This window comes from Scomber scombrus, chromosome 13 (assembly GCF_963691925.1).
Source record: "Scomber scombrus chromosome 13, fScoSco1.1, whole genome shotgun sequence".
Lineage (NCBI taxonomy): Eukaryota > Metazoa > Chordata > Actinopteri > Scombriformes > Scombridae > Scomber > Scomber scombrus.
Window position 1 is genome coordinate 18,201,415 of NC_084982.1, and position 26,203 is coordinate 18,227,617.

The 26,203-nt window shown below is 41.4% G+C and overlaps 1 protein-coding gene across 1 annotated transcript in view; it reads right to left on the bottom strand.

The window, feature by feature from the left end:
- Positions 1-2,058: 2,058 nt before the first annotated feature.
- The window catches only part of map2 (microtubule-associated protein 2), a 46,592-nt gene continuing 22,447 nt past the window's right edge, over positions 2,059-26,203 (bottom strand). The window contains exons 8-17 of the mRNA XM_062431577.1: positions 26,011-26,148; positions 24,738-24,799; positions 23,435-23,573; positions 22,768-22,824; positions 21,957-22,264; positions 15,992-16,084; positions 13,991-14,083; positions 5,232-5,313; positions 3,830-3,942; positions 2,059-2,311 (exon numbers count right to left, since the gene is read on the bottom strand). Of these exons, the coding sequence (XP_062287561.1) occupies positions 2,090-2,311; positions 3,830-3,942; positions 5,232-5,313; positions 13,991-14,083; positions 15,992-16,084; positions 21,957-22,264; positions 22,768-22,824; positions 23,435-23,573; positions 24,738-24,799; positions 26,011-26,148 (1,307 nt within the window). The 3' untranslated portion in view covers positions 2,059-2,089. The remainder of the gene's footprint in view (positions 2,312-3,829; positions 3,943-5,231; positions 5,314-13,990; positions 14,084-15,991; positions 16,085-21,956; positions 22,265-22,767; positions 22,825-23,434; positions 23,574-24,737; positions 24,800-26,010; positions 26,149-26,203) is intronic.

Genomic DNA, 26,203 nt, shown 5'->3' on the forward strand with positions numbered 1-26,203 from the left:
TTTTATTCCCAATTCTTTTTATTTAAAGCAAGCCACAGATCATTCAGCCAGATGCATGATAAGAGAATAACCTGACATTTTTTTGAAATGTGCTTATTTGCTTACTTGTTGCGAGTTAGATGAGGAGATTGATACAACTCCCTTATGATACCCAGCAGCTGGTTAGCTAAGCTAGCACACAATGTGTCCATTTTAGACATTGTTTTCTTGTACAAGTTAAACAAACCAGATATAACGTGTTAATATGTGAGATTTAGAGGTGCTGGTGCTGGATTTTGTTACATTTGGACAGAAGTAGGTTATCTGTTTCCCCCCGATTGCAGTCTTTGTGCTGAGCTAAGCTAATCAGCTGCTGGCCACAGCTTCATAATGGACAAACTGACTGAGTGGTCTCAATCTTCTAGTCTAATTCTCATCAACAAAATATTTCCCATAAAGTTGAACCTTTAACTGTATGTATTGTCATCTGAAAAAGAGGACAGCACTCCAGTTTCATTTGTTGTCCTTTTTATTGTCATTAATTATTGTAATTGGTGTCATATCAACAAGAGAAAAACTGCGTACATCTACTTGACCTTTTAAATACATTTACAGTTGCTGTAGGGTGGAGCAGGAGGTGGGGAGGGGGTACACGGAGATGGGGAATGCAGAAAAAACACAGAAGCAAACAAACAGTTGCAGGTGAGGGCAGTTATTAGGCAGGAGGCAGGATATACCACAAATGGTGTCTGAAAAAGAAACTAGATCACCCAAACACACTTTTTCCTAACAGATGTAACAGAATCCGAGTTCCCTCGGTCGTTTTATTTTTCTTCATGTACTATCTTTTTAATGGATTTTTCAAAATATTTTTTTTTAACTTTCTTTTTCCACATATTGCAACAAAACATCCAGATACGGTAGCATCCGTGGTAAAACGGCATGGGATCTACACCAAACGCGCACACACAGACAGATTTCAGAGTAGCTGCATCTTCTGATAAATCTCATGTCGCACTTGTAGCTTCTTCCTCTGCGGTTCAGACAAAAGACAGTCCTGATGAGCACAACATCGCCTGTGTTAGCAGAGGAAAGTCTATACTATTTCCTTTTCAGATTGGAGTTTGGTGGAATGAATTTCAGTTCCTGTGTTTATTACTGTTCTGGTGTATAAACTATATCGAACTACCGAGCAGGTACATATGTATGATGCTCTTCAACAGGACTGAGCTGCATTCCTTAGCAACACCAAATCAGCTGTCTGACATTGTCACCAAGCATTACACTGTAAACAACTAGTAACTACAAAACATGAACTTGTTTAATTTTTATCCAATAATTGAGGAAATAACTTACTAAAATCTTTTTTTTTAATTACAAAATAGCCTCTTTTAATATTAGAATCAATACATGCTTGTCATAACATGACCTGGTTCTTGCAATAATGCAATTTTACAGGTATATTTTATAGCCATATTGTCGCTTCCTTTTAAAATGTTTTGAGGACATATAGATGGCAACAAACTTATTTTTATACATGTTTCTATATATATTTGTTAGATATATTATATATTGGATGACAAGAATGACTTGCAGTAAGGATGCTTGGTTTGTTAAGGGGTCTGGCGTCCATGCACGTTTACTGGGCAAGAACAACACGTGCTGCATGGTGTGCTGGCCACATTACTTCCACATATATGGCCACATATGTGGAAAAAAAGCTGTAGCTTCTTCAAAACACTGATCCAGGACCAGTCAAGCCAATACCTGGCCCCCACTTTGTATAATCACTCAATCCTATCTATGACCAGTGCTAAGACTGAACTATTCTATGCAACATCATTCAAAAAGAGAGGCCAAATAGCACATTTTTTGGATTAAAATAGACAGGAAATAAAGAGGACCAAAGTACAGTAGCTCCTAATTCGAGTCTCTACTTAGAGTTGGTGTTTGAGTGATGGATATTTAAGTGGAGATGCTTAGAGGCTATGGTTTGTTTGAGTAGTTGTGGTAACAGGTTGGCCTCAGGGCGGCAGGAGTGGGCAGAAAAGTTTGAGATCAGGGTGAGGATGTCCGGGGTGCACAGAGCAGCAATCCAGAGATCCAGTTTTCACAAACCCTGCTTTGCCAGAGCTGCAGTGACATCCTCAGCTAGGGTTGCTAACTGTGGCGACTCCATCATGTTGAGACTGCCGGAGGAGGATAGTTGGCTGTCCCGGTGGCGCTGGGGAGACATTGAGCCGGACAATCCTGGCGACTGGGTGACGATCTCAGCTCCGTGGTCCACTCGTGCCTTAGCTTGGTCGCGGAACATCAACCTGTGGCTCTCAATCTAATAGAGGGAGGTGGTGTGACATAGGAACATATTATTTTCAAACCATGTTGAGTGAACCAAATTATATGTATCTTTGTGAATCAGCTTTAGAATCTCTGCAAATTGTGTTTAACCCGAGAGACCTGTACGAGTCTGTTTTGGGGACTTTACTCAAAGTCTGTTGTCTTCGCCCTCAGTTGACATCAGAGCCTAATTTGATCAACACATCTCAAAGTGGCTGAATTAACTTCTACCATATGGAGTGAATGTCGCGTATACTATACCTTTACTGCTACCTTCAATGGCAGATAAAGGAATACAACAAGTTTTTGGAAGATTGACTGCTGCAAACACATTTTTAAAAATATAACACATAAATAAATATTTTTCAGCAAAACTTAACTCTATGTTATAAGAGACTATGCCACATATTTTCTTAAAATTACAATAACATACATTGAATATTTTTCTGTTTATATGCTCTTTGTGCAGACTGTGGCTTTAATAAAAACAGATTTAAAGTCAGAATAAGCAGGATTTTCTGTATCTGCAGAAATCCTGATATCTCCCTGTATTTTTCTTATTTCACTGTATTTGGGAAGCTTCTGGGATTTAGGTTTTGGGCAGTGGGTGTGTAGCCCCAAGGCAATAACAGTGCAGACTCCACAAAAACTTAGCGACATAGCGCTAGACTCAAGCGGCAAGCTCCAGCTCTGAAAAGTTAAGTCAATGTGAAAATGACTTAAACCTGCATTCTTTCTAATGAGCAGCAAGGGACGACTCCACTGGCTGCAAATAGAAGTCTGATTGTATGGAAGTCTATGAGAAAATGACCCTACTTCCCACTTGATTTATTACCTCAGTTTCTTTATTAGTTTATGATCTCAGTCGCTAGTTTCATGTCTTCTTCAATACAGCACAATGTTCATTTAGTTAATTAAGGTCCCATTTAGAGTAAAATAGATGATAAACCAGGGCCACCTTGTGACAAGTCTTTACCACAGTGATAACGTTGGTGACATATTGTGAAACCAGATTAGATTAGGAGTACAGGCATAGCTGGCGCTATTTCATGGTGTTTTCAGTTCATGAAAGTTAACTAACATATTGACCGCAGTAAAACGTCTTGTTCAGAGATCCTCTAAGGAATGAGCGGCTCAAGTTTTTCTGGTTAGAATATTTGTTTTAAGCCTGTTAAGCCTGCCTTGAGGACTTCAAAATGGGAGTCCACAAACTAATGGTTGACAAGTCAAGGTGGCTACAGCCTTTTTTGCTCTTTTTTTAACAGTCTATGGCTACACCACAGCGACATTGAGCCAGGGAGGAGAGGGCAAGTTTGTGTTGTGTGTTTACAAGCTGCAACCAACAAATCCTACTCATTCTACCAATAATGTGCACAGCTACTTCAAAAAAAGAAGAAAAATGTGTTTCTTGATTGACTATTTATTTAAACTGACTAATAAGACAATCTATCTCTCTCAAAAACTTGATGTTTTCCTTTAAATCATGGATTGGGAGACTGGAGCTGGCACTTACCATGAAGTGGCCTCCAGTAGGAATGTGGTGAGCATTATCCAGGGAACCCACCTTGGCTTGGGCTTTGTCTTTGAAGTCCAACTTCACACTCTCTATACGCACGTTACCGCCCCCTAGAGAGAAGTAAGGAAGTGTAAAAACAGTACACACAAAACTGAGACATGAGAATAAATTATAATCAAATCTATTTGTGTTTGGAGTTTGTCTAGGGCAGTGGTCTCCAACCCTGCTCCTGGAGAGCTACTGCCCTGCATGTTTTAGGTATCTCCTCACTCTAACACACCTGATTCTAATAATCAACTCGTTATCAAGCCCTTTGACGAGCCTCAGCTGCTTGATAACGAGTTAGAGTGAGGAGATACCTAAAACATGCAGGGCAGTAGCTCTCCAGGAGCAGGGTTGGAGACCACTGGTCTAGGGTAATAATGACAGAATTAAAAAAAAACCTGAATAATACACTGATGTCCATGTCACCATGTCTCTACTCAAATGGCAACTATCTAAACTTTAGAGAGGAACATATGAGGTTGGGAAATGTGCTTGTGTAAAGCAACAATCACAAAAGGGACATCAGTTGAAATTATGCATGGCCCTTGAGCCTTCAATAAATAAAGGTTATAAAATATAAACATGAGACCAGCAGATGGGGCTGCAGGACCTGAAGCTGCCACCATCTGGTTTCATTTGCATCTGGGATGGGAGCAACATCTCACAGCCAAGCAGCAAGCAGTCTGGAAGCCATGCAGGCAATGTTACAGCATCTTTTCAACACTGTATTAATAATCAGATTGCAGTGTTTTTGGTTGACAGTAATTGTATTGCTTCCAACAGTAATGATTTAAAGGACCAGTTCACTCAAATAAGAATAATATTTTCTAATCATGCAGATTTGGTTTGCAAAAAATTAATATACCACTGGGCACCATAGCACCATCAAATCGCAATGGAGGTGAACAGAATTCAGTTTCAAAAACTGTACCAAAAACTGTTAGCACGCACAATATAATAGTCAGAGCTGATTGCAATTTAAATATATTATTTAGATTGGATTAGGTTTCCTTTTTTTGGTGGCTTGTTTTCACATTCAATTTTAAACAGGTAAACGAGTCTTAAAAAATCTATCCTGTAGGACTCCTTAAGAGGTATCTGATGTATTACTACCAGACAGATATTATGTGTGATTGGTTACTGAGCCACAAGTCTCCCACCCCTTGCAGGTCATATTTCATTTATATGAACCTTTTCTCCACAATATGTGCCAGACTCTCCCTACCAGCTGCCTCATTGCACTCCTGGCCAGGGATTCACTGCTTCTCAAAGAAAGTAAAATGTGGACAGTGATTGGAAATACCCTAAGATGTTGAGTTAAATTCCCCCTGAAGGTGAACAAGCTGCCTGTTACCTGGTCGATGATGGATGTTGTCTAGAGAGCCACACTTAGAGGTCACATGGCTCAAATCAATCTTCTTGTTCTGTATCAGCACCTGTAAACAGCAAAGTCAGAGGGAGACAAGGTCAGGGGACACAGTTCACACAGAAATTAAAAATTCCTGCTGACCCCTCATGATGTCCACATAAAAGATACAGATGTTATCATCTCTTCAGTCTGCAGTTTTTTTTACATTTCAACACAATGAAATCTAATTGCATGTAATTAGTAGATAGCGCAAGCAAAAAAACAAAAAAAAGCATAAGTGCAGAATACCAGTGACTATTAAATGACAGTCCTTGCATTCTGCTGTGTGGAGTACTGCTGATGTCTTTTAAACGAACCAAATCAAGATTCATTAAAAGCTATGTGGGTCCTGTAACTGTGTTTTAAAGTGCACATCTGAGTTAATAATGTATTAGCACATTCTCAAAAAGAATATACAGCATAATATTGAAGATTCAGTGTAAGACAGTGAGGAGATATGTGTTCATGTGTTTCACCCCGGGGATATAAAGAGAAAGGAAAGAGGAAACCACAGAGATATGTGTAAGAAGTGAACTGATGAGACAGAAAACAGAGCAGAGCTATAAAGCGTTTGACACAGCACAATGAACAAGAGGAGATAACAATACATCTTGACATGAATCACTAGGACAAACCTGTGGTCAGCAATCTCTTTGCCAAGTCAGTGATTTAAATGTCTTTTGTGACCAATGATTTGGTGTTCATCTTTTTAAAGGGCTTTGCTTTCTTAAGTAGCCTGACAGGAAAAGTGAGACAATGATGAACATTGTGGTTCATTGGGCCACAACACCACCAACAACACCATGAGCACAAATTTCAGTGTGCACCGTACCCGTAGTTTATCTACCAGGACGCCCTCACACATGCATAACACTAGAAAAGATATACAGCATGATTTTAAAGACAAGAGATGAGATGTGGTTTGTGCCAGCGTGGGTGAACATAATGCTGCAGGTTGGCTCACCTCTCCAGCAATAAATCCATAAATCCAAATAAATCCACTAACCCTGTTATGCTTTAGCTGTTTTTATTCCTTTGGCCATGTTCACATTATTTACAGAGAATCCACTACATTTGATGACTTAAAAAAAAAAAATCTGTTTTGCATGATTCATAAAACGTTTTAGGTGGGGGTGAAACAGACCAACATGAAAGGACAGGTCTGCTAATGTGTATCAAGTGCATGTATGACAACAAATACAGGCAAACATTATAAAGTATTTAAAGTTGCTTTACCTGCACTTGGTAGCTTAACACCATAGCAGCTCTACTAAGATGTTACTGGATCTTAAATACCCATTATTGGTGCAATACGTTACCAAATATTTTCATGTCAGTCATGAGTCATGAAGCCTCCAGGATGAGTGGGGTATCTTAGAGTCCCCCTCCTCTCAAAATATGTTTTTCTTCTTGTTCCTACAGCTGAATATGCAGAATGGTGTTTGACCAGAGTTTGACACTGGAAGGCTGTTTTCACATTCATGTGCACAAAGAAGAAAGTTTCTCTGTGCCCGTAGGAAAATTGATTTTAAGGCGTGGTCCTATGAGCAGGATTTGTGACATCACAACTGGTTTTGAGGCCAATCCTGTTCCAGTATTCAACTTACACAAGTGTGATGTGGAAACGTGAAGCCTTCAGTGCACAAACACTGAGAATCAACTTAACAGTGAGGTAAAAGACATCTTGTGTCCAGCAGTTAAATGACAATTGCATATTTATAAATTCTGGATTTTAAAATCCTGCTTTTCCTGTGCTTCCAGGTTAAGGCTGCGTTCCTTCCCTTGTTTGACTATGTTGATCTGCTGTACATACATGTCCTTGAACAATGTTTGCATTGGCTGGATACTGTGTACAACAGTACTCTGAGGCAGGAGTTCAGTGGCCTTCACTGGCCTTATGCAGACTCACTCGCTGGTACATTAATTTAAGTCCATCCTTGGTCTGCTCCCCTTTTACTTTAATGGGTATATCTCACTTAAAAATAGTAATTATTGTTTACACTCAAATTACACCTTCTTACTGTCTGTCCCTGAGATTTGCATTGAACTTGGCAAACAGGTCTTTCTGTTCATGTATCTGATTTATCTGTTCAAGGATTATCAACAACTTTGGTTTTTCATTTTAAGGAACAAAGTTAAATACAGAAGGAGTGAGACACCACTTCACTTCTAGTATTTTAATGACTTAAACCTTACCAGTGCAGTCCAGCTCCCTCAGCTGTTAGAGCTGTCAGCTGAGCAACTGTGATTTAATGTGAGCTGTCTGACTTTGTCATTGTGTACTGACAGTAAGTATTTATCTTGCTTTTGAGGATCCTGAATGCTGAAAATCTGAGTCATTCCACTAAGGAACCCGAGCACTAAGCAAGTACATTCTGTAGTTCAAGGCAAGCATAAAGTGTTATGTCTCGTCAAATTTGTTAATGTCTTGTCTTGTGTCATGTGTTGGTCCTTTATGTTTTCATTTAGTCAAGTCACTCATGTCCCGTCCTGTCATGCACTTCCTGTTTTATTTTGTACTCACCTTTTCCCTCTTGTTTCAGATCTTGACTTCCTCCCTTTGTGTGCCTTCCCTCCGCTGTGATTGTCAACCCCGCCCCTGATTGGTTCCACCTGTGTCCCCTTACCTCATGTTCAAATAGTCCTTGTCTCCCTTGTCTTGTGTCAGTTTGTTTTGTCTTGTCAGCGTCACCGTCATGCAGCCTGAGAAGCCTTGTTTCATTCTGTCCTCCAAGTGAGCGTTTTTTGTTCCGTTTTATCATCCTCCTTGAGAGCGTATTTTGTTTAATAAATTCCCTTCGAGTTAAGCGTTTGAGTCCTCCTTCCTGTCTGAGGTCGTTACAGAACGAACTGACCTACAATGGACTCAGCTGACTTGAAGAATCTCCAAACCTCCATGGCTGCACAGGTCACAAATATCCACCAGCATGCAACGCAGCTAAGCACCGTCGGCCGGGGTGTGGAGGAACTCTCCAAGCGTCAGGAGGATTTTCAAGCCTCAGTCACTTCTCAGGTCAACCACCTGGCGGGCCAACTACACCAAGTCCTTTTGCGCCTAGACACAGCCCCCCCGGCAACACCACCGGCAGAGAATCCAGCTGCGGCACCTACTGGACCAGTTGCCCCCATATCCCTGCGGTTGGCCCCCCCTGAGAAGTTCTCTGGGAACTCAGGTGACTGTAGAACCTTTCTAGTCCAGTGCGACCTGCACTTTAAGCTCAACCCAGCAGCTTTTGAGTCAGACCAGGCTAAAGTTGCCTTCATTGTGTCCCATTTAACGGGCCGAGCCGCCGCTTGGGCCACGGCCGAATGGTCCAGAGACTCTAATATCTGTCAGTCACTCGCAGATTTCCAAGATAATTTCAGTAAAATATTTGATCACTCCTCACCTGCCAGAGATGCTTCTCGGTTCCTCATGCAGCTCAAACAGCGCCAGCGCCAAGTGGTTGATTATGCCATTGAGTTCCGCACTGTGTCCGCAGATAGTGGGTGGAACACACCCGCACTAATAGATGCTTTTATGAATGGTCTTACTGAGCCTGTGAAGGATCATTTAGCACCTTTAGAGCTCCCCCAGGACCTGGAAGCCACCATCGCCATGGCTATTCGGGTGGACAACAGGCTCAGAGAAAGGGAGAGAGAGCGGCGTCGGACTGCAGGTCGTCCTCCAGGTCACGAAGGTTACTCTGCGGGATTCCAACCTTCAAGGGCCACTTCGTCTCCCATGCCAGGAGGTGTTGGGAGAATGCGGCCTCCCCAAGAGCCACAGGAACCTATGCAGCTGGGGGGAACCAAAATCACTGCAGAGGAGAGACAGCGTCGTCTGCAAGAGGGATGCTGCTTTTACTGTGGCCAGCCAGGCCATCAACTTGCCACCTGTCCGGGGAAAGGGTCGAGCTCACCAGCCATGAGGAGAGCGCTGGTGAGCAGGCTTACCTCCGCCTTTCCTCCTCGTCAACTGACCCAGGTAGAATTCTCCATCAACAACCAGACAGTTACTCATGGGGTTTTAATTGACTCTGGGGCAGACGAAAGTCTCATGGACTGGAGCTTAGCTCGACAGAACCAGGTTAAGACTATTCCTCTGACCCATCCGGTAACTGCCAGTGCCTTGGATGGTCGTCGACTGTTTAGAGTGACTCATTGTACTGAACCCATTCAGGTGACGTTCAAAGACAACCACACCGAGGTTATGCAGTTTCATTTGTTTAACTCGGCACAGCATCCACTGATTTTGGGGTTTCCGTGGCTTAAAAAACATAACCCTCACATAGATTGGCGCTCAGGGGAAATCAAGGGGTGGGGAGGAGACTGTGCACGCTGTGCAGTTAATCAGGTGAGGCAGACCAACATCCCTGAGAGCCCAGGAAGTGAACGCAGCAGGGGCATTGACACTGACTGTCCAGATTTATGTAATGTACCCTCATGCTATCATGACTTAAAAGATGTGTTTAACAAGAGGAAGGCCATGTCTCTCCCTCCTCATCGACCTTTTGACTGTGCCGTTGACCTGTTACCTGGTGCCCCCATCCCCAAGGGGCGTCTCTACTCCATCTCTGGGCCGGAAAGAGCGGCCATGGATGAATACCTAACCTCTTCACTGAAGGCAGGAATAATCCGACCCTCCTCCTCTCCAGCTGGTGCAGGTTTCTTTTTTGTGGGTAAGAAAGACGGTTCACTCAGGCCATGCATTGACTATAGCCCTCTTAATGAAATCACCGTAAAGAACCGTTACCCGCTTCCGTTAATTGCATCTGCTTTTGAATTGCTCCAAAAGGCCACCGTCTTCACCAAGTTAGACCTCAGGAATGCTTATCACCTCATCAGGATAAGAGAAGGAGACGAATGGAAGACGGGCTTTAACACTCCTAATGGTCACTACGAGTACCTGGTCATGCCATTTGGGCTATGCAATGCTCCAGCTGTTTTCCAAGCATTTGTGAATGATGTTCTGAGAGAGTTTTTGAACATTTTTGTGTTTGTGTACATCGACGATATTCTAATTTTTTCACCAGATGAGGAGTCACATGTGCTTCATGTTCGTCAAGTCCTTCAGAAGCTGTTGGAGAACCAGCTCTATGTCAAAGGTGAAAAGTGTGACTTCCATGCAGCTACTGTCAGCTTCCTGGGCTACATTATCACGGCCAACAAGGTACAGATGGACCCAGCAAAGGTCAGTGCGGTGGCTAATTGGCCGACTCCGGACAGCAGGAAAAAGGTACAACAGTTCCTGGGATTTGCCAATTTTTATAGAAAGTTTATTCGTAACTTCAGCTCTGTTGCTGCACCACTGCATGCACTCACCTCCTCCAAGATACTTTTTCAGTGGACCCCCCAAGCCGAGAAAGCCTTTCGGTGCCTCAAGGAAAGGTTCACCACAGCTCCTGTGCTCACGGTTCCGGACCCCCAGCGGCAGTTTATGGTGGAGGTTGATGCGTCCAATCAGGGCATTGGGGCAGTGTTATCCCAGAGGTCCGCCGAAGACAACAGGGTGCATCCATGCGCCTATTTGTCACGTAAGTTGACACCTGCAGAAAGAAATTATGATGTGGGAAACAAGGAACTGTTGGCTGTCAAGGCAGCTCTAGATGAGTGGAGGCACTGGTTGGAGGGGGCAGAACAACCTTTTAGTCTGGACCGACCATAAGAACCTTGAATACATCAGGAAAGCTAAAAGGCTCAATTCACGTCAGGCTAGATGGACCTTGTTCTTTAACAGGTTCAACTTCACACTGTCTTTTCGCCCAGGCTCACAAAATACTAAACCAGATGCTCTATCCCGTCTTCATGACCCTGAACCTGTTGCCAAAGAACCCGAAACAATCCTTCCACTGAACCGTGTGGTTGGAGCGGTGTCATGGCAGATAGAATCAGAGGTGAAGCAGGCTAATGATGTGAGCCCAGCACCAAGTGAGTGTCCACAAAACCGTTTGTTTGTCCCTCTGTCATTACGCTCCAAGGTAATCCACTGGGCTCACACGTCCATGCTCACATGTCATCCAGGCGTCAAGCGAACCATCTATGTAATCAAGCAGCGGTTCTGGTGGCCGACCATGGAAAGGGAGGTCTCAGAATATGTGGCGGCCTGCCCCGTGTGCGCACGAAATAAAGCCTCACCTCGGGCCCAAATAGGCCTGCTGCACCCGCTGCCAGTCCCTCAAAGACCATGGTCCCACATCTCCATGGATTTTGTAACAGGACTGCCGTTGTCTAAAGGTAATACGACCATCCTGACAGTGGTCGACCGCTTCTCCAAGATGGCACACTTCATCCCTCTTGTCAAGTTACCCTCTGCCAAAGAGACTGCAGAGGTCATGATGATTAATGTGTTCAGGATCCATGGTTTTCCCAGTGATATCGTTTCAGATAGAGGGCCGCAGTTCATCTCCAGCTTCTGGAAGGAGTTTTGCCGGCTCCTTGGTGCCACGGTGAGCATGTCCTCCGGGTATCACCCACAGTCGAACGGGCAGACTGAGCGCCTCAACCAGGAGCTCGAGACGTGCCTACGATGCCTTGTCTCCCAGAACCAAACCACCTGGAGCGACCACCTCGTCTGGGTGGAATATGCCCACAACACCCTTCCCTCGTCTGCCACAGGTCTCTCACCTTTCCAGTGTGTCAACGGCTACCAGCCTCCCCTGTTCCCTGCCAATGAGAAGGAGGTCACGGTCCCCTCCGCTCATGCCATGGTCAGACGCTGTCAGCGGATTTGGGCCGGTGCTCGGCGGGCCCTCCTCCGGAGCTCAGCTCGGATGAAGGCAGCGGCAGATAGACACAGACAGCCAGCTCCTCCCTACAGGGCTGGCCAGAGGGTGTGGTTAGCCACTAAGGACTTGCCCCTTCATGTCGACTCCAGGAAGTTGGCTCCCAGGTTTGTGGGTCCATTTCCCATATCAAAGGTCATTAACCCTGTGTCTGTGCGTCTACGCCTTCCCAGGTCCTTGAGGGTCCACCCCACGTTCCACGTCAGCAAGATCAAGCCGGTCAGGGAAAGTGCTCTGGTGCCTGCCGCCGCCCCCCCGGATTGTCGGTGGCGGGCCTGTGTATACTGTTAAGAAGCTCCTGGCGGTTCGTAACCGTGGCCGTGGGAAACAGTTTTTGGTGGACTGGGAAGGTTATGGTCCAGAGGAGCGTTCATGGATCCCTTCACGTTTTGTTGTGGACAAGGGTATGGTCAGGGACTTTTATGCCCACTCTGGGAGTCCTGGGCCGTCAGGAGTCGGCCCTAGAAGGGGGGGTACTGTTATGTCTCGTCAAATTTGTTAATGTCTTGTCTTGTGTCATGTGTTGGTCCTTTGTTTTCATTTAGTCAAGTCACTCATGTCCCGTCCTGTCATGCACTTCCTGTTTTATTTTGTACTCACCTTTTCCCTCTTGTTTCAGATCTTGACTTCCTCCCTTTGTGTGCCTTCCCTCCGCTGTGATTGTCAACCCCGCCCCTGATTGGTTCCACCTGTGTCCCCTTACCTCATGTTCAAATAGTCCTTGTCTCCCTTGTCTTGTGTCAGTTCGTTTTGTCTTGTCAGCGTCACCGTCATGCAGCCTGAGAAGCCTTGTTTCATTCTGTCCTCCAAGTGAGCGTTTTTTGTTCCGTTTTATCATCCTCCTTGAGAGCGTTTTTTGTTTAATAAATTCCCTTCGAGTTAAGCGTTTGAGTCCTCCTTCCTGTCTGAGGTCGTTACATAAAGTAATCAGGCAGCTGAGTTATGTTTTGTGTTTATTTTAGTGTAAGCTTGTTTGGTAGCTGCTGTATTGTAGAATGTTTCTTTGTTATATATTTTTCTTTGACGTGGCTACATTTATTTGCCGCTTTTCCCCTTTCTGCTCACCTCACTCTTTATTATTTGTGTTTCTGATTTGTTTAAAAATCAGCTATAAACAGTAAACAGTAAACACTGGCATTATGTTGCTTCTATTTCCATCGGAAGTCTGGGGATGCTTTAGAGAGTAATTCATGTTTCTGTAAATATTATCATGTGTTCTGTTTGTAATAAGGAATGATCTATAAATAGAACAATAATACTCACAGAAGTCTACTTTGAATTTGGTGATACCACTGAAATGTATTTAAGCTCATACATTGTTTACTCCCTCAGTAATTGTGTTTTTTAATCACAAACTGAAATGTAACCAACACCTTATCTGAACAGCCATGAATCTGTTCTACCGTATGATGTTAATTGCAGCTACAGGTAAACTTCTGTTGCAATAATAAATGTGATGCTTCCGGCACCATTTTTTCAGACCTGTTGGAAGGAAGATGAAGCATGCAGCTGTTGCCTTGGTAACCTAGTGTTGCCATGTGCAACTAAAGAGATGCTTGGCAAAAGAACCACACTATTCTGAGGAGATTCAGTGATGCAAAGTCAAGAGATAAGTTTTAATTGTCTTAAAGTTATCGGGCCACTATTGTCGGAAAGCTGCAACACTTCCTCATATTGCCACATGCTGGAGAGGAGGCATTCAACCATTAGTCTTATTAGCGAAATTATTCGCTGGACACAAACCACCACTGGAGGAAGCTGTGTCAATGAAGACCAGTTAGGTAAGAGCACCAGCATTGCTGCCTCAATGAGTGGGTGGTAAACTGAGATACTGTAAAGCAAGGTGGAAAAAGAAAAAGTGACACTAAAAAACATAACACAACACACAGGTATAACACTGACATCAACACTGAGACAATGGATTTGTGGCACAAGACTCACGTTTCCACCTCCTGCTGAGTAGCCCCTCCTGTCCAAGGACCCACACCTAGACTGAACATGGCTATAGTCCAGCTTAACACTGGGGATCAGAACCTGCAGGAGCGGAGGTGAGGAATAAGGTGGGAAAAAGCTTGGGCTTTCTGGCATGACACTTCACTTTCTTTAACAGGTTGTATCCACCCACTGATATAAACATGCTAAGCAAAAAAGATTAATCTCACTTGTCTCACAGTATAGGCTTTGACCCTCTAAATTAGCCTGGCCTATGTACCAAACCTGGCTTATATCTGGTGTCTCATTAGGAGGATCTTCTTTACTCTATGCCTTCCTCGAGTAATCAACGTAACATCCTCTGAAACAGATTTCCTGCAACAAATGGTGCTATGATGTCCAACTGAAATCAGTCAAAGTTTCAAGATATTGCTGCAATGAATTAGCTTTTACATGGATCCACAAAAGAATGCAAAACCTTCTGGAAATCTTGATATCACAACTGTATCACAAGAAGAGGCAAAAGGCTCATCAAAACTCCTCAAGAACATACAGTACCTGAGTAAGTCATCAGAATTTCCTCTATGATTTTACATTTCCTGACATGACACAAGTAGATGCACATTAAATGCAGCTAAAACCCATCAGTTTAGGGTGCGAGGATGATCAAATATGAGTGCTACAGTGTAAATGGCTCTCATAGCTGCAAAGACAGAAAGCAGGAGTGAAATGCAGACACAGCAGAGTTGGTATAGTGCAGTACATAACACTAACAATTACACATTTAAACCAGCACAGTGAAAGCAATGGGAACTAGACTGGATTGAAAAGGGACATACAGTACATACATATCCAATGAGGAAAGGAAAAGAGAGGAGAGGAGAGGACAGAAGAGGATAGATGTGAGCTTTGTATTTTTCTCTTTTTTTATCTTCGAGATGCCTTGAATGCACCAAAGCAATACTTTAAAATGCTTTGATATAGTGTAACACCAAATAAGAATATGCAAATGATACTCATGCTCAAAACACATTATTTACAGAGTATACCTAATGTACTCTATATGACATAACAAACATGAGAAGGGGGCACCAGTTTTGAATGAGGGGGACACACACGGGTGATAGTGATAAACAGAGAGTGCATTCAGTTCCCAGTTAACACACTTTGAAAAATAGTGGCAAAATTATGAAATGATGCACACATTTTCTAATGCACAATTCATGAGCCCCTGTTTCCAAAAGATAAAATTAAACAGTTCTCAAGACTAATTAATATTAATTAGTGTTTCCATAAACATTGTCCTCTTGAGTGTTGGTAAAACATTAGAAATTAGAAATAAAATTCAGCTTTATCATTCCTTCATTTTCCTGACAAACGCTACTCATTTCTTTATGATAATTCATTAGAGTTGATTATCTGTCTCGAATTAAATTAATATAAATGCTTCAGGCTGTTCTTTTTTACTACTGGGTTTCATGCTTCAGCATGAATCGTGGGGCACACTACACGCTGAAAGAAAAGCTAATATTGTCCTGCTGGAAGGAGGAAAAATGAGAGTGCAAGGAATATTGCGACAAATTTCACTGTGTAAAAATTGTTGGTTTTTTGAAGGTTAATGGCACTGTTCTGACAGTGGTAAGGTAGCTTAAATCTGAGTTGTTTTTTGCTGCTCATGTATACAGTTATGTGATTAAAATATGTTTACAATCATAAAGATAAGCTTTAAAAGTGACCTTTGTTACCGTTAAACTACAGGTGAAAGGGAGACTTTTAAGGGTACGAGTATCAAACTACAAAAGGAAAATGTAAACTAGGGTACTATAACACTCAAGGTGGCCATGTATCCAGCCTTACACACCACAACAAGATGAAAATAACATGTCACTTAAATACACAGTAGGGTCCTTGCACAAACTAACTACTAGAATTAAATCTGGTCTTCACCCATCTCCTCGATCGAAGGATCAAGAGGGAGGACAAAGAGGGTAAAGATGGAAGAGTTCATACATTGCCTGCAAGGGGAGAGTGCTTCAGATTATCCTTGGAGCTGCATTTTGATTGTATTTGACTGAAGTCCAGCTTCTTGTTTAAAATATGAATCTATAGAGAAATACAGAGAAAGTATGGGCCTCTTACATAGGGGATGGGAAATGCTTATCAACAATACTGGGAAAAAACGGGATACTAATGAACAATGAATTGAAAAAAGTTGATGTTGATGCATGACACTGTCTTTTTTATTGCTGACAACAAAATTAGTTTTGATTGAAATTTCCAGTGCTTACACTGTATGTGTTGTATACGTGTATATGTGTCCAATAGGTGAGTGTGGGAGATAATGAGCATGTGCTCTATCAAGTTTCTGTCAGTGTGACATTGTTATTTAATATGTGAACGTTTTTGGAAAGTTAGCCTATAAATCATCCATCGACTTGAGTTGATTATATGCTCCAGTTCTTGGTGGTAACACAGCACATGTTTGATAATAAACTACAAGCATTATATCAAAATATTGGTCTTTATATGACTAATTTAATATAGCTGATGTAGACAAATTACAGTTAGAAAGCATCACCTACAGTACCACATTGAATATCTGAACAGGGAATAATTGCAAACTACATTGCTTTGGAGCATATTCTCTATAAATCTTTACTATTTACATCTACCCCCAGCTACACCTTAGATCATATATTTCAGGTGACTTACAGTTTAGCTGCATCCTTGGGCCAGTGAAATAAACAATCATCCATTTGCACTTGATTTATTTTGATATCATGATAAACAGCCCAGAAACTTGTTGTATTCTCTAAAGAGATCTTGCAGTATGCTGAAGACTATGAGGCCTGGAGTGTTCCACTGGAATAAATACAGACTTTTAACAATTTAATAAGTTAATTATTTGCATATAAAAAAACACAATTAAATCTCCTTCATAATACAATTAATACAGTAAAAAAAAATCCCCAAATTAATTTTGATAAGGCTTTTAAATTTCCAGTTATGCTTACTGCTGAATGTGCTGCAGTTGAGCAGCTAGTTAGATATCTAGCCTGCTAACAGTGTTAGCAATGCATGTTTCCCTGTGAATGTTTGTTTGGTGGCTCGTTTAAAAGCTGAGGTAAAGGACAAGATGTGTGTTTGCTTGTATGTTCTTCAGCAGGAAAGTCCATGAATAATGGTGACTTTATGCAAATATGGTTGAAAAAGGAAGAGGTATGATTGGCTCTATGGGCGTTCTCAGTTTAAGCAGAAGGAGAACTAACAGTACTACCTCAAATTACTCCAAAGATCATAAAACCAAAATGTATACATTTTGTTCTTAAAGGGCAGGAGGATTATGATTTACACAGCAGGTAAGAGTGCTGTAGCAGACACAAAAACATGCAATTTTTCAAAATATATGTTTAAAATTAATTTGTCAATTCAAAATGTTTTTTTTTTTTTTTAAATTTTATCAATGTCTCTTTGAAATTAAAATTTCATCAATCACAAGTAGCCCTTTCTAATTAAGGACATAATAACTGATTAATATAATGTAATTATTCCAGTGGCACACTCTACTCCAGACGCTAAAAGAAACGTGGTGCCGTAATTAACAGTGCTGTGGTGTACCAGCAAGTCTCGGGTCCAGGTCACACTGTGTGTCGCTGACAGACACAGAGTAACGGAGATGAGGCGCAGCACTGACTTCCAGATCCACGAGGCCCTGTGTTTGGCCTCTGCTGACATATTTTGGTCCTTGTGATTCTATGAGAACAGTCGTGGACAGGTCAGTGGCTGGGCAAAGGCCTGCTGTGGGCTGAGGGAGGTTCACTACAGGAGGGGCTTGGGACTACTAAGGGTCAAGAGAGGAGTTCAGTATATTGCTGTCATGTTAAAACTGTTTTATTGTACACATTTTATTGTATTTTCTAACTGCAGGAACATAAAATGGCCGTGGCTACTGTATAGTGACCTCTATCTACACTTTTAAATATTCAGCTGTTGAGGAAGAGCAGGAGCAAAGCACACTGGGTAATGGGAGAATGACACTGTTTATCAACTCCTTACGAAAAACTAATTGTTCTCAAAATCATCATACTATATATTGGAATTGATGCAATATGTTTTCTGATACACATCAGTCAAAATGTCACCCCGACTGTTGCCTGCTCAGCATTGCTCTGATAATATAATCACTTATTTTGGTCCTCAGGTGGGTCTTCTGTGCCCCAGTCTATAAGGTCTAGGTCGTTACAAACAGATACTCTGTCTCTTTCTCTGCAGGAACCCTTTCGGTCATGTTTCAGCATTAGTCCATCTTTGTTCCATTTCACTTTGCCTTCATGTACCATACAACATTCACACACCATCTTCACCTTCAGGCACACCCCACACATAATGCTGCAGTGTTTAACATGGAAGAACATTTAAAATAGAAAAATCCTCAAAATGAACAAGTCCTTTGTCTTAACTGCTATTTTACAAGCTGATAAGAAAATGATGAAAAACAAAGCACAAATAGATTGTAAAAACAATTTGCTGCAGCATGTTGGTTTAAAATATAGATTTGCCAAACCAGAGTGTACTGTATGTAATCACAAGAAAGTTAATTTGGAACTAAAAACTAAACTCAACTAAAATTCGAAAAAGTTTATAATGTGTTTGAGTCGGCTAGAACTCTTTTGTCACATTTCTACTTCCATTTATTGTCCGATAACTCACATTCAGGAATTATTCATCCCTCTCTGTGGTGCCTTTGTTTAAATCATTTATGAGACACAAATAGCAGCCTTTAGGCTAAGTGTTTGGCTAGACACTTCCAACTGAGTCTCCATAAACACACATATGCCTTTAAACCCCTTGAGTCATCTCATAAAAGGGCATAGAGCCATTCCCTTAAGAGGATGATTAAATTTTAACTTTGTGTCAGGCAGCTTATGGCCAAAGAGAAGTTGGGGAATCACGGCAATCGCTATGCCACATTCAACCCTGTGTTTAGACGGAAACTGCCATCACCACTTTATGTCTTCTAGGGAGACACCTGATGCCACCCAGGGGTGACACAACACACACACACACACACACACACACACACACACACACACACACACACACACACACACACACACACACACACACACACACACACACACACACACACACACACACACACACACACACACACACACACACACACACAGTGAGGCTGTGGGTAAAGACACTAAAGCTGCTCTATACAAAAACAAAACAATGTTATAATTATTAATGCTAATGTTCATGTAAATAAATATTGAGTTTATAATGTTTACTAATCAATACATTTTCACAATAATCCAATAATCTGTCTGGTAGAGTATACTAAATGTTTGAAACTGTCAGGACATTAATATGATGTCTGAACGTTACTACGAGCTGGTTGGTTTTTGAAATTGTAGAAATGTATCCTGTATCTTTTCTGCATTATTATGGCAATCCTTTCTTGGCTGGAAGGCATTAGGAACAATATGTATATTAACATGAAATCTTTCAACCAACAAGTTATCAGACGAGATTAAAGTTCTAATGAGGGGGTAATCCTTTTACAGGATACTCTATGTTAGAGAAAACAGATGCACACAAGTGTGACATTTTCACAGCTAAACTGAATATCCAAAATAACCTGTCTCAAGCATTGGCCAACCACATCCACAGCCAAAAGTCTACAGAAGAAATTCCACGAATGTGGCACTGGATTACTTATACTGTTAAAACACTTTTTCACAAATGCCCAGATTGCATCAGTTAACAACTTTCATCTAGGTGACCCTGACAAAATCACTCGCAAAGACTCCTGTTGTAAGTTGACACCCTCTCTGCACAGCCTGGGTTTTATCCTCCAGTCACCTCCATCCCAAAACAGATGTGTAAATAATACTGCCATTCTTGATAAAGCACAGTCACTGATTATGACCCAACATGCATGTTTGCACGTATGCACACACACGCACACACACACATACACACACACACACACACACACACACACACACACACACACACACACACACACACACACACACACACACACACACACACACACACACACACACGCTTCTTCTGCAAAAGACAGGCAGGCGTTTGGAGCATGATCCCTTCCTATTTCGTGGCTGGCTGCACAAAGCAGCACAGAGACCAGGCAAGTCATAAAGATGTCAGCCAAACACTAAGGCTCCTAATCAGGTCATCAGTGAAGGTTTGTAAGAACTGATGGCTAGAGACACACACTGCTGTTTTCATCACATTCCTTACTGTTACAGCGGTGACTTTAGTTTTTCAGACTGAAGCTGGAACAAGATATTTGTCAAACTGCAGGGTGTACACTCCCAAACACCCTGCTAATGCAGATTCTGTGCAGCAACAGAAAGCATGATTTGAAATGCAGATTTATGTTGGCCGAAGTGCTGTCCGGAATAACTGAGTCCACAAGCAGTGCTCACATTTCTGACACTCACTAAGATATCAAACTCACGTCACCATTCGGTTTATTGAAATTTGTGGTCTCACAAATGTTAGAAGTAGTTGAATAAAAATTGGACACCACAGAGTTCTTATCATAGAGCCGATGTGAATAGTGATGGTGAAGTCTCAATGTTAGCTTTTATCCTCAGGATCAGTATTGTTGATCCCTGAATGGAAAAATAGCCAAATGAATTATTTGAAAGCTGCTTTAAGCAATTTTTTGGGAGGGCAGACAGCTTATATAAAACTCCAAGCAACAGAACATGGACACCCTGTTGGAGTCTTCTTTCTTACAATTTGACAAACAAAAAGTCTAATATTTGCTCACCTTTCAGCCCTGGTTTTGTTTGCAAATTCCTGACAAAACACGTTTCTCCTCGCTATGGCTCTCTGCCATTTCCCAAATAGCAGGAAACATATAATAACATGTGTGAGCTCACTTGCTGGCAACAGCTGCCTGTAGCTTTATTTTGGGGCACTAGACAGTCAACCATATTGACTGGTGAATCAAAACAATGAGCTAAACTGCAAAGAATTGCAGAGGTGGGTGTTGGTTCTCAACATTACCATTTGATTCAATGTTAATATTAAAAGTATTGCTAAAATAAGCTATACGTAAATTCTTGTCATTTTTAAACAACTAAAGCCCATATAGTAAATCTGAATGGGATTTGATATCTCTTCAAACTGAACTAGCATTTTGGTGCTAAATTCTAACATTGTTTTCTACTTTTTAATCAATGTGAAATGTTTTGATAATGGATGTATAAGTTAATATAGTTTTGGTTCACAAAATATTCTTTATTTGCTCATTGTTCTCTTACATAAGTAAGCCAACATAAGGATTTGAAGGGTGATGGTAGAAATAGGTAGATACAATACTAACAGACTATGTGTGTGGAGACAGGATGGAAATAAACATATAAAGTCAGAGGAAAAAGCCAGAAGAGGTTAGTCAAAAACACACTTAAAATTACACTCAAACAATTATTTTAGATTGTTGCACCCAGTACCGCTAGTCTCAACGGTACACAATGTAGGATTTTTCTTTAAGAAAAGAGAATTACTGTCTGACTAAATTTCTTTCTATTGCCACTGAACCCTTAACTGTAGCTTTAAAGCTTAAGGACAGAATCCAGGTTATGGTCGGGTAGGATGAAATTCATAACATGTCTTTGTTTGCAGATGATATCATCAATTCTTTTTTTTAGATCTAATTTGTATGTACTAATTTATTCATGTTTTACTTTTAGTTGGATTTGCCATTTTGGAATTCAGTGTTGCATTATGGGGAAGAATGCTACATGTACTAATTAAGAAAAAATGTCTATGAAAGTTATATCTAAGATCACAGGTATAACAGAGACGTGGGAAAAACAGAAACTAAAAACAGTAAAAATAGGAACACAACATTGCTGAAGTGAAAAAAGAAGCAAGTACTTAGACAGAAACTACAGGGATTGGAGTAAACATGAGAGATGAGTGTCACCTGTCCTCCTTTAGGCTGGTACTTGATATTCTCTGTGGAACCAATCTTGGACTTGATGTTCTTGAAGTCAGGCAGCGGCTGGTTGATGATGCGGAGCTGCTTAGGCGTGGTTGCAGGTGACTTGGGTGGGGTGCGGACAACAGCCACCTTCCTCTCCTGGGAAATCAAGCTAAGGGAGCGTGGGGTTCCAGGGGTCCTGGAGGATGATGAGTAGCTAGGCGGGGTTCCTGGGGTAATGGCTGTGGAGCCAGGGGTGCGGGGGGTCGAGTGGCCACTGCGAGCTGAACGGGAGCGCATTGATTCTGCAACTGGAGGGGGGGGGGGGGGGGGGGTATATAAGGATGAAGATTAAACTGGAGGTAAAGAGGCAAAGTCCTGTAGTTTTAATGGTCCACAAAATATATAACTCAAATTTAGGTGTTTTCTATGTTTTAAAAGCAATCATATTAACTATCCCACATTGCATAATTACCTGTACTGAATCAAGTCTAGCACTGTATATCTGTGAAGGTCAATAGGGTTCTTGGTAAGTATAAAAACAGTCAATGACTAATTCACAAGGTGCTCACATTAAACGCTTCCACTGCTCCCCTTGAAGCTTACACACTAAGTTGCTTTATAACTCCACTGATGTATTTCATGACACTGAAATTTAGATTATTTCAAGAACACCATTCAATTTTTGTACCCTAATACATACTACTGAAGATACCACTTTATACCTAGACCTGTACAACCTCATGCAATCCATTGCAACAGCCATGTAACAAATCATTTTCACAATGACAGAGGTATGGAGAATCTCCTCTACCTGTCATACTAGGGGCTCGTCCTGTCCTGTGCTCTGCCCTCATCTCAGTGCGAAACGCTACAGGAGGGAAAAGAGGAAAGGTTTAAGATTTAGAGACAGGAAGCATTAAAGGGTGGATGGCGGTAAAAAAAAAAAAAGCAGATATTTGGGGATTGTTGGCAGTTAGATTTCATACAAGCCAGTTATATATATGAATAAAACGCCAAAAACAGTTGCAAGAGATGGTGAAAGAGGGCTAGAGAGAGATGCATAAAAAAAGAGAAAATAAGATGTATAGGAAAAACATACGCTTATGAGATTAGCACAGAATGAGTCAAACAATGTACAGTTCATAGCCTCTTACAGATTTACAGCTATATTGCTACTAAAAATAAAATCTAAAGAAACAAAAAACAATGCAGCGAGCAAAAATGTAACAACTGGATCTTCCATTGGCACACTATAGTAAAAACTTCTGGCATATGTAGTTGCTGCTAAAAAAATCAGTTCAATTTATGATTTTTTCAAAGTTAGACTCTGGGCTTAAAATGTCAAGAAAGACTTAAGCTCTCTACAGTCAATGTCTTGACACTGATCTTTTTTGCAGACCCACCTACCTAATGTTACTTACCTAAACCGATACCTAGTAAAGGGAGTCAATTAGTCAATTACAGAAACTGCTGCCTACATGTGGGTCTGCGAGGAGCTGTTGAGCCAGAACTGGTGATGGAGGTGGAGCTCTCCTCCTGGTCATGGTATCCACGGCGACTCAGAATGGTGTGCCGTGGCAGAGAAGATCTCTTGTCAGGGCTCCGAGACCCACCATCCTGTTGAGACAAGAAGTAGATCCTTAGGTCAGATAGGCTGATGTCAGCCTGTGAATTCTTTTTTTTTTTGTCTTTTGAATATTAATTTTTTTTTTTTTAATGTTCTTTCCAGAACTCCTGTACCTACTGTTCAGTGCTGCACTAGCATCCACCTACCTTGGCTGTGAGTCTCTGTGATAGTGGGGAGCCTTGAGGCTCTGGTGAGGATGAGTGAGGTCTATTTAATGCAGCCACTCTGGATATGGAGGTGGGGATCTTTGTTAGTGGCAAACGATGGGCATGGCACTGAGATGATGCAACGATGAGACCCGGTGGGTGAGTAACACAGCATCAAAACACAGGACACAGGGTGACAAAATAGCAAAATAATAGTGTGTCAACATGCATTATCAAAGCACAAGATCTGATGCAGCCTCTGTAAAATGAGGAATAACATATTAACATCAGATCTAGTGTGTGGTATTTGATCATATTCAGGCACATTTATTGTGAATATGACACTGAGAAATTATGTATGTGACATCGACACAAAAAAACAAGGACATGAAAAAAAACATCACCATGCTCATGCAAAAATTCCTGTGACTTCAATAGCAACATGTTAGACTTGCAGACAATAGTATGAGGAGTGTCAGAAGATGGTGAATAGAAGGTGTAAATCAAAAGTGGAATATAATTTGTGCTAAAATGACAGAACACACTTAGAGTATACTGTAATGACATGACATTTAAGATATGCAGAAACTGTGTTATTTTAGACACAATAACTGTCATTACCATGGTGGAGAAGTAAAATGGAGTCACGACAACAGCCGTTGGAGAAATGTCAAAGGGTGATTCAACACCCACTCAGTAATTCTAAATGGATCTGCAATGTCTATTTGTGCAAAAACCCATTAAACGAGGCAACAATAGCAAACATTTTACAAAATGCAGAGGCAAGGCACAGTTTTTCATGCAAGGATTAGGGCTTCGATAAGACAGAATGGAGACAGCAAGGCACGCTTTATATCTTCAATGTCAATTTGTCCAGACTGATGTTTATCTAGTTGCTCTACTGCAATTCTACTGGGTGAGTCAGGTTTGCCAGAACAACTTTGATATGGTATTCATTTGAGTGGTGCCAGAGGTTATACCCTTCTTGGGCTGTAGGAGTGTACTCACCGATGCTCTGTCGCGTGACTTTCTGGCAACACTGAGAGGCTGACGACTGTCTGGTAGCACATCTGGGAGATAGAAACTGAATGTCAGGAACAGTTTAAAATACAAACAGCATACATGTGTTCACCTTCATATATAAAAGCGGAAGAAGTGAGAACCTTTCAAATGTCCAACTTTGGAGGATTATCATCATATGTATGCCCTTATTGCAATACTTGGTTCGCATTATTACAAAAGTACAAATATACAACTTTGTCACATATCTGGCATAGTAAGCTATATGACAAATTGAATGTTCTGGGAACAGGTTTCTATCCCCTTGAGAGTGCTGTTCTGCAAAGATTTGGCAAGATATCACACAGAATGGGGGATTTTGTATTATGTAAGGCAACCCTAGAAAATAATCTAATTGGGGCAGAGCTGCAGTATACTGAGTTTTCATCATCAGTGACACAGAATTCAGTCCGTCAGGGGAAAATGAAGTGCATACTGCCTGAGGGACAGGGAAACATTACAGAGTCTTTATAGTATAGTCCGTAGAAAGAAAAGCCATGGATTACTAGTTGCCTAGCAACCATGAATTGAAAAAAGCTTGGGTGGATATATAATTCCTAAGGACAAGATAGGTCAGGAGTTTTAAAGTTTAATAGTGTTTTTTTAGATCAAAGAACTTGGTACATTATTATCAGAAAACCTTTAAAATATTTTTAGACAATTATATGAAAGACACTAGCAAAGGACATTAATGTAACAGCGCACACCACTGACAGCTGACAAAGAATATAAAACAGTTAATAAATGGCAGCGACAGAGTATGATGCATTTAAATCAATCGATGCATTTGAAGAGTAAGTTAACACCAATTAAAATGTTCTACTACTACTCTATATCAAGTACTGAACTTATATAGTGATATATGGTATAGAAGTGTACAGTCACTGTTAAGTATGGCTATAAATGGATACAGTAGAGAACATAAAACACATTTTCAGCAAGAGGACACTAGAGAAATAATGCTTTCCAGCTCAGTGTTAGGTTACTCTTTTTTGACCAAAATAAAGAAGATGCAAAAAATCCATAACAAAAAAAGGACAAAATGAAGCCAAATAAAACATGTATAATAGTATTTTTATTGCAATCAAATACAAAGAAACCCATGTAACATAAAAAAAACATCAGAATGGATACCAAAACCAAAATGGAAGCTGACAGTGTAGGTGAGATGCGGTGGGAACTGGTGTTCTGGTGGCTCGTCTGCACCAACGAAATGTGTCACCTGTGGGTCTCCTTCTGGGACAGGAATGGTGCTGGGTGGGACGGGTCTGGCGGACAGATGGTTTCAGCACGCTCCTCCTGGTTGGGGATTGAGTCTGACCCTCAATTCTTTTGGTAAACTCTGTCTTCTTTATCACAGCTTCATTATCAGGGGGAACATGGCCATTGACAAAAACAGAGACACAACAATAAGC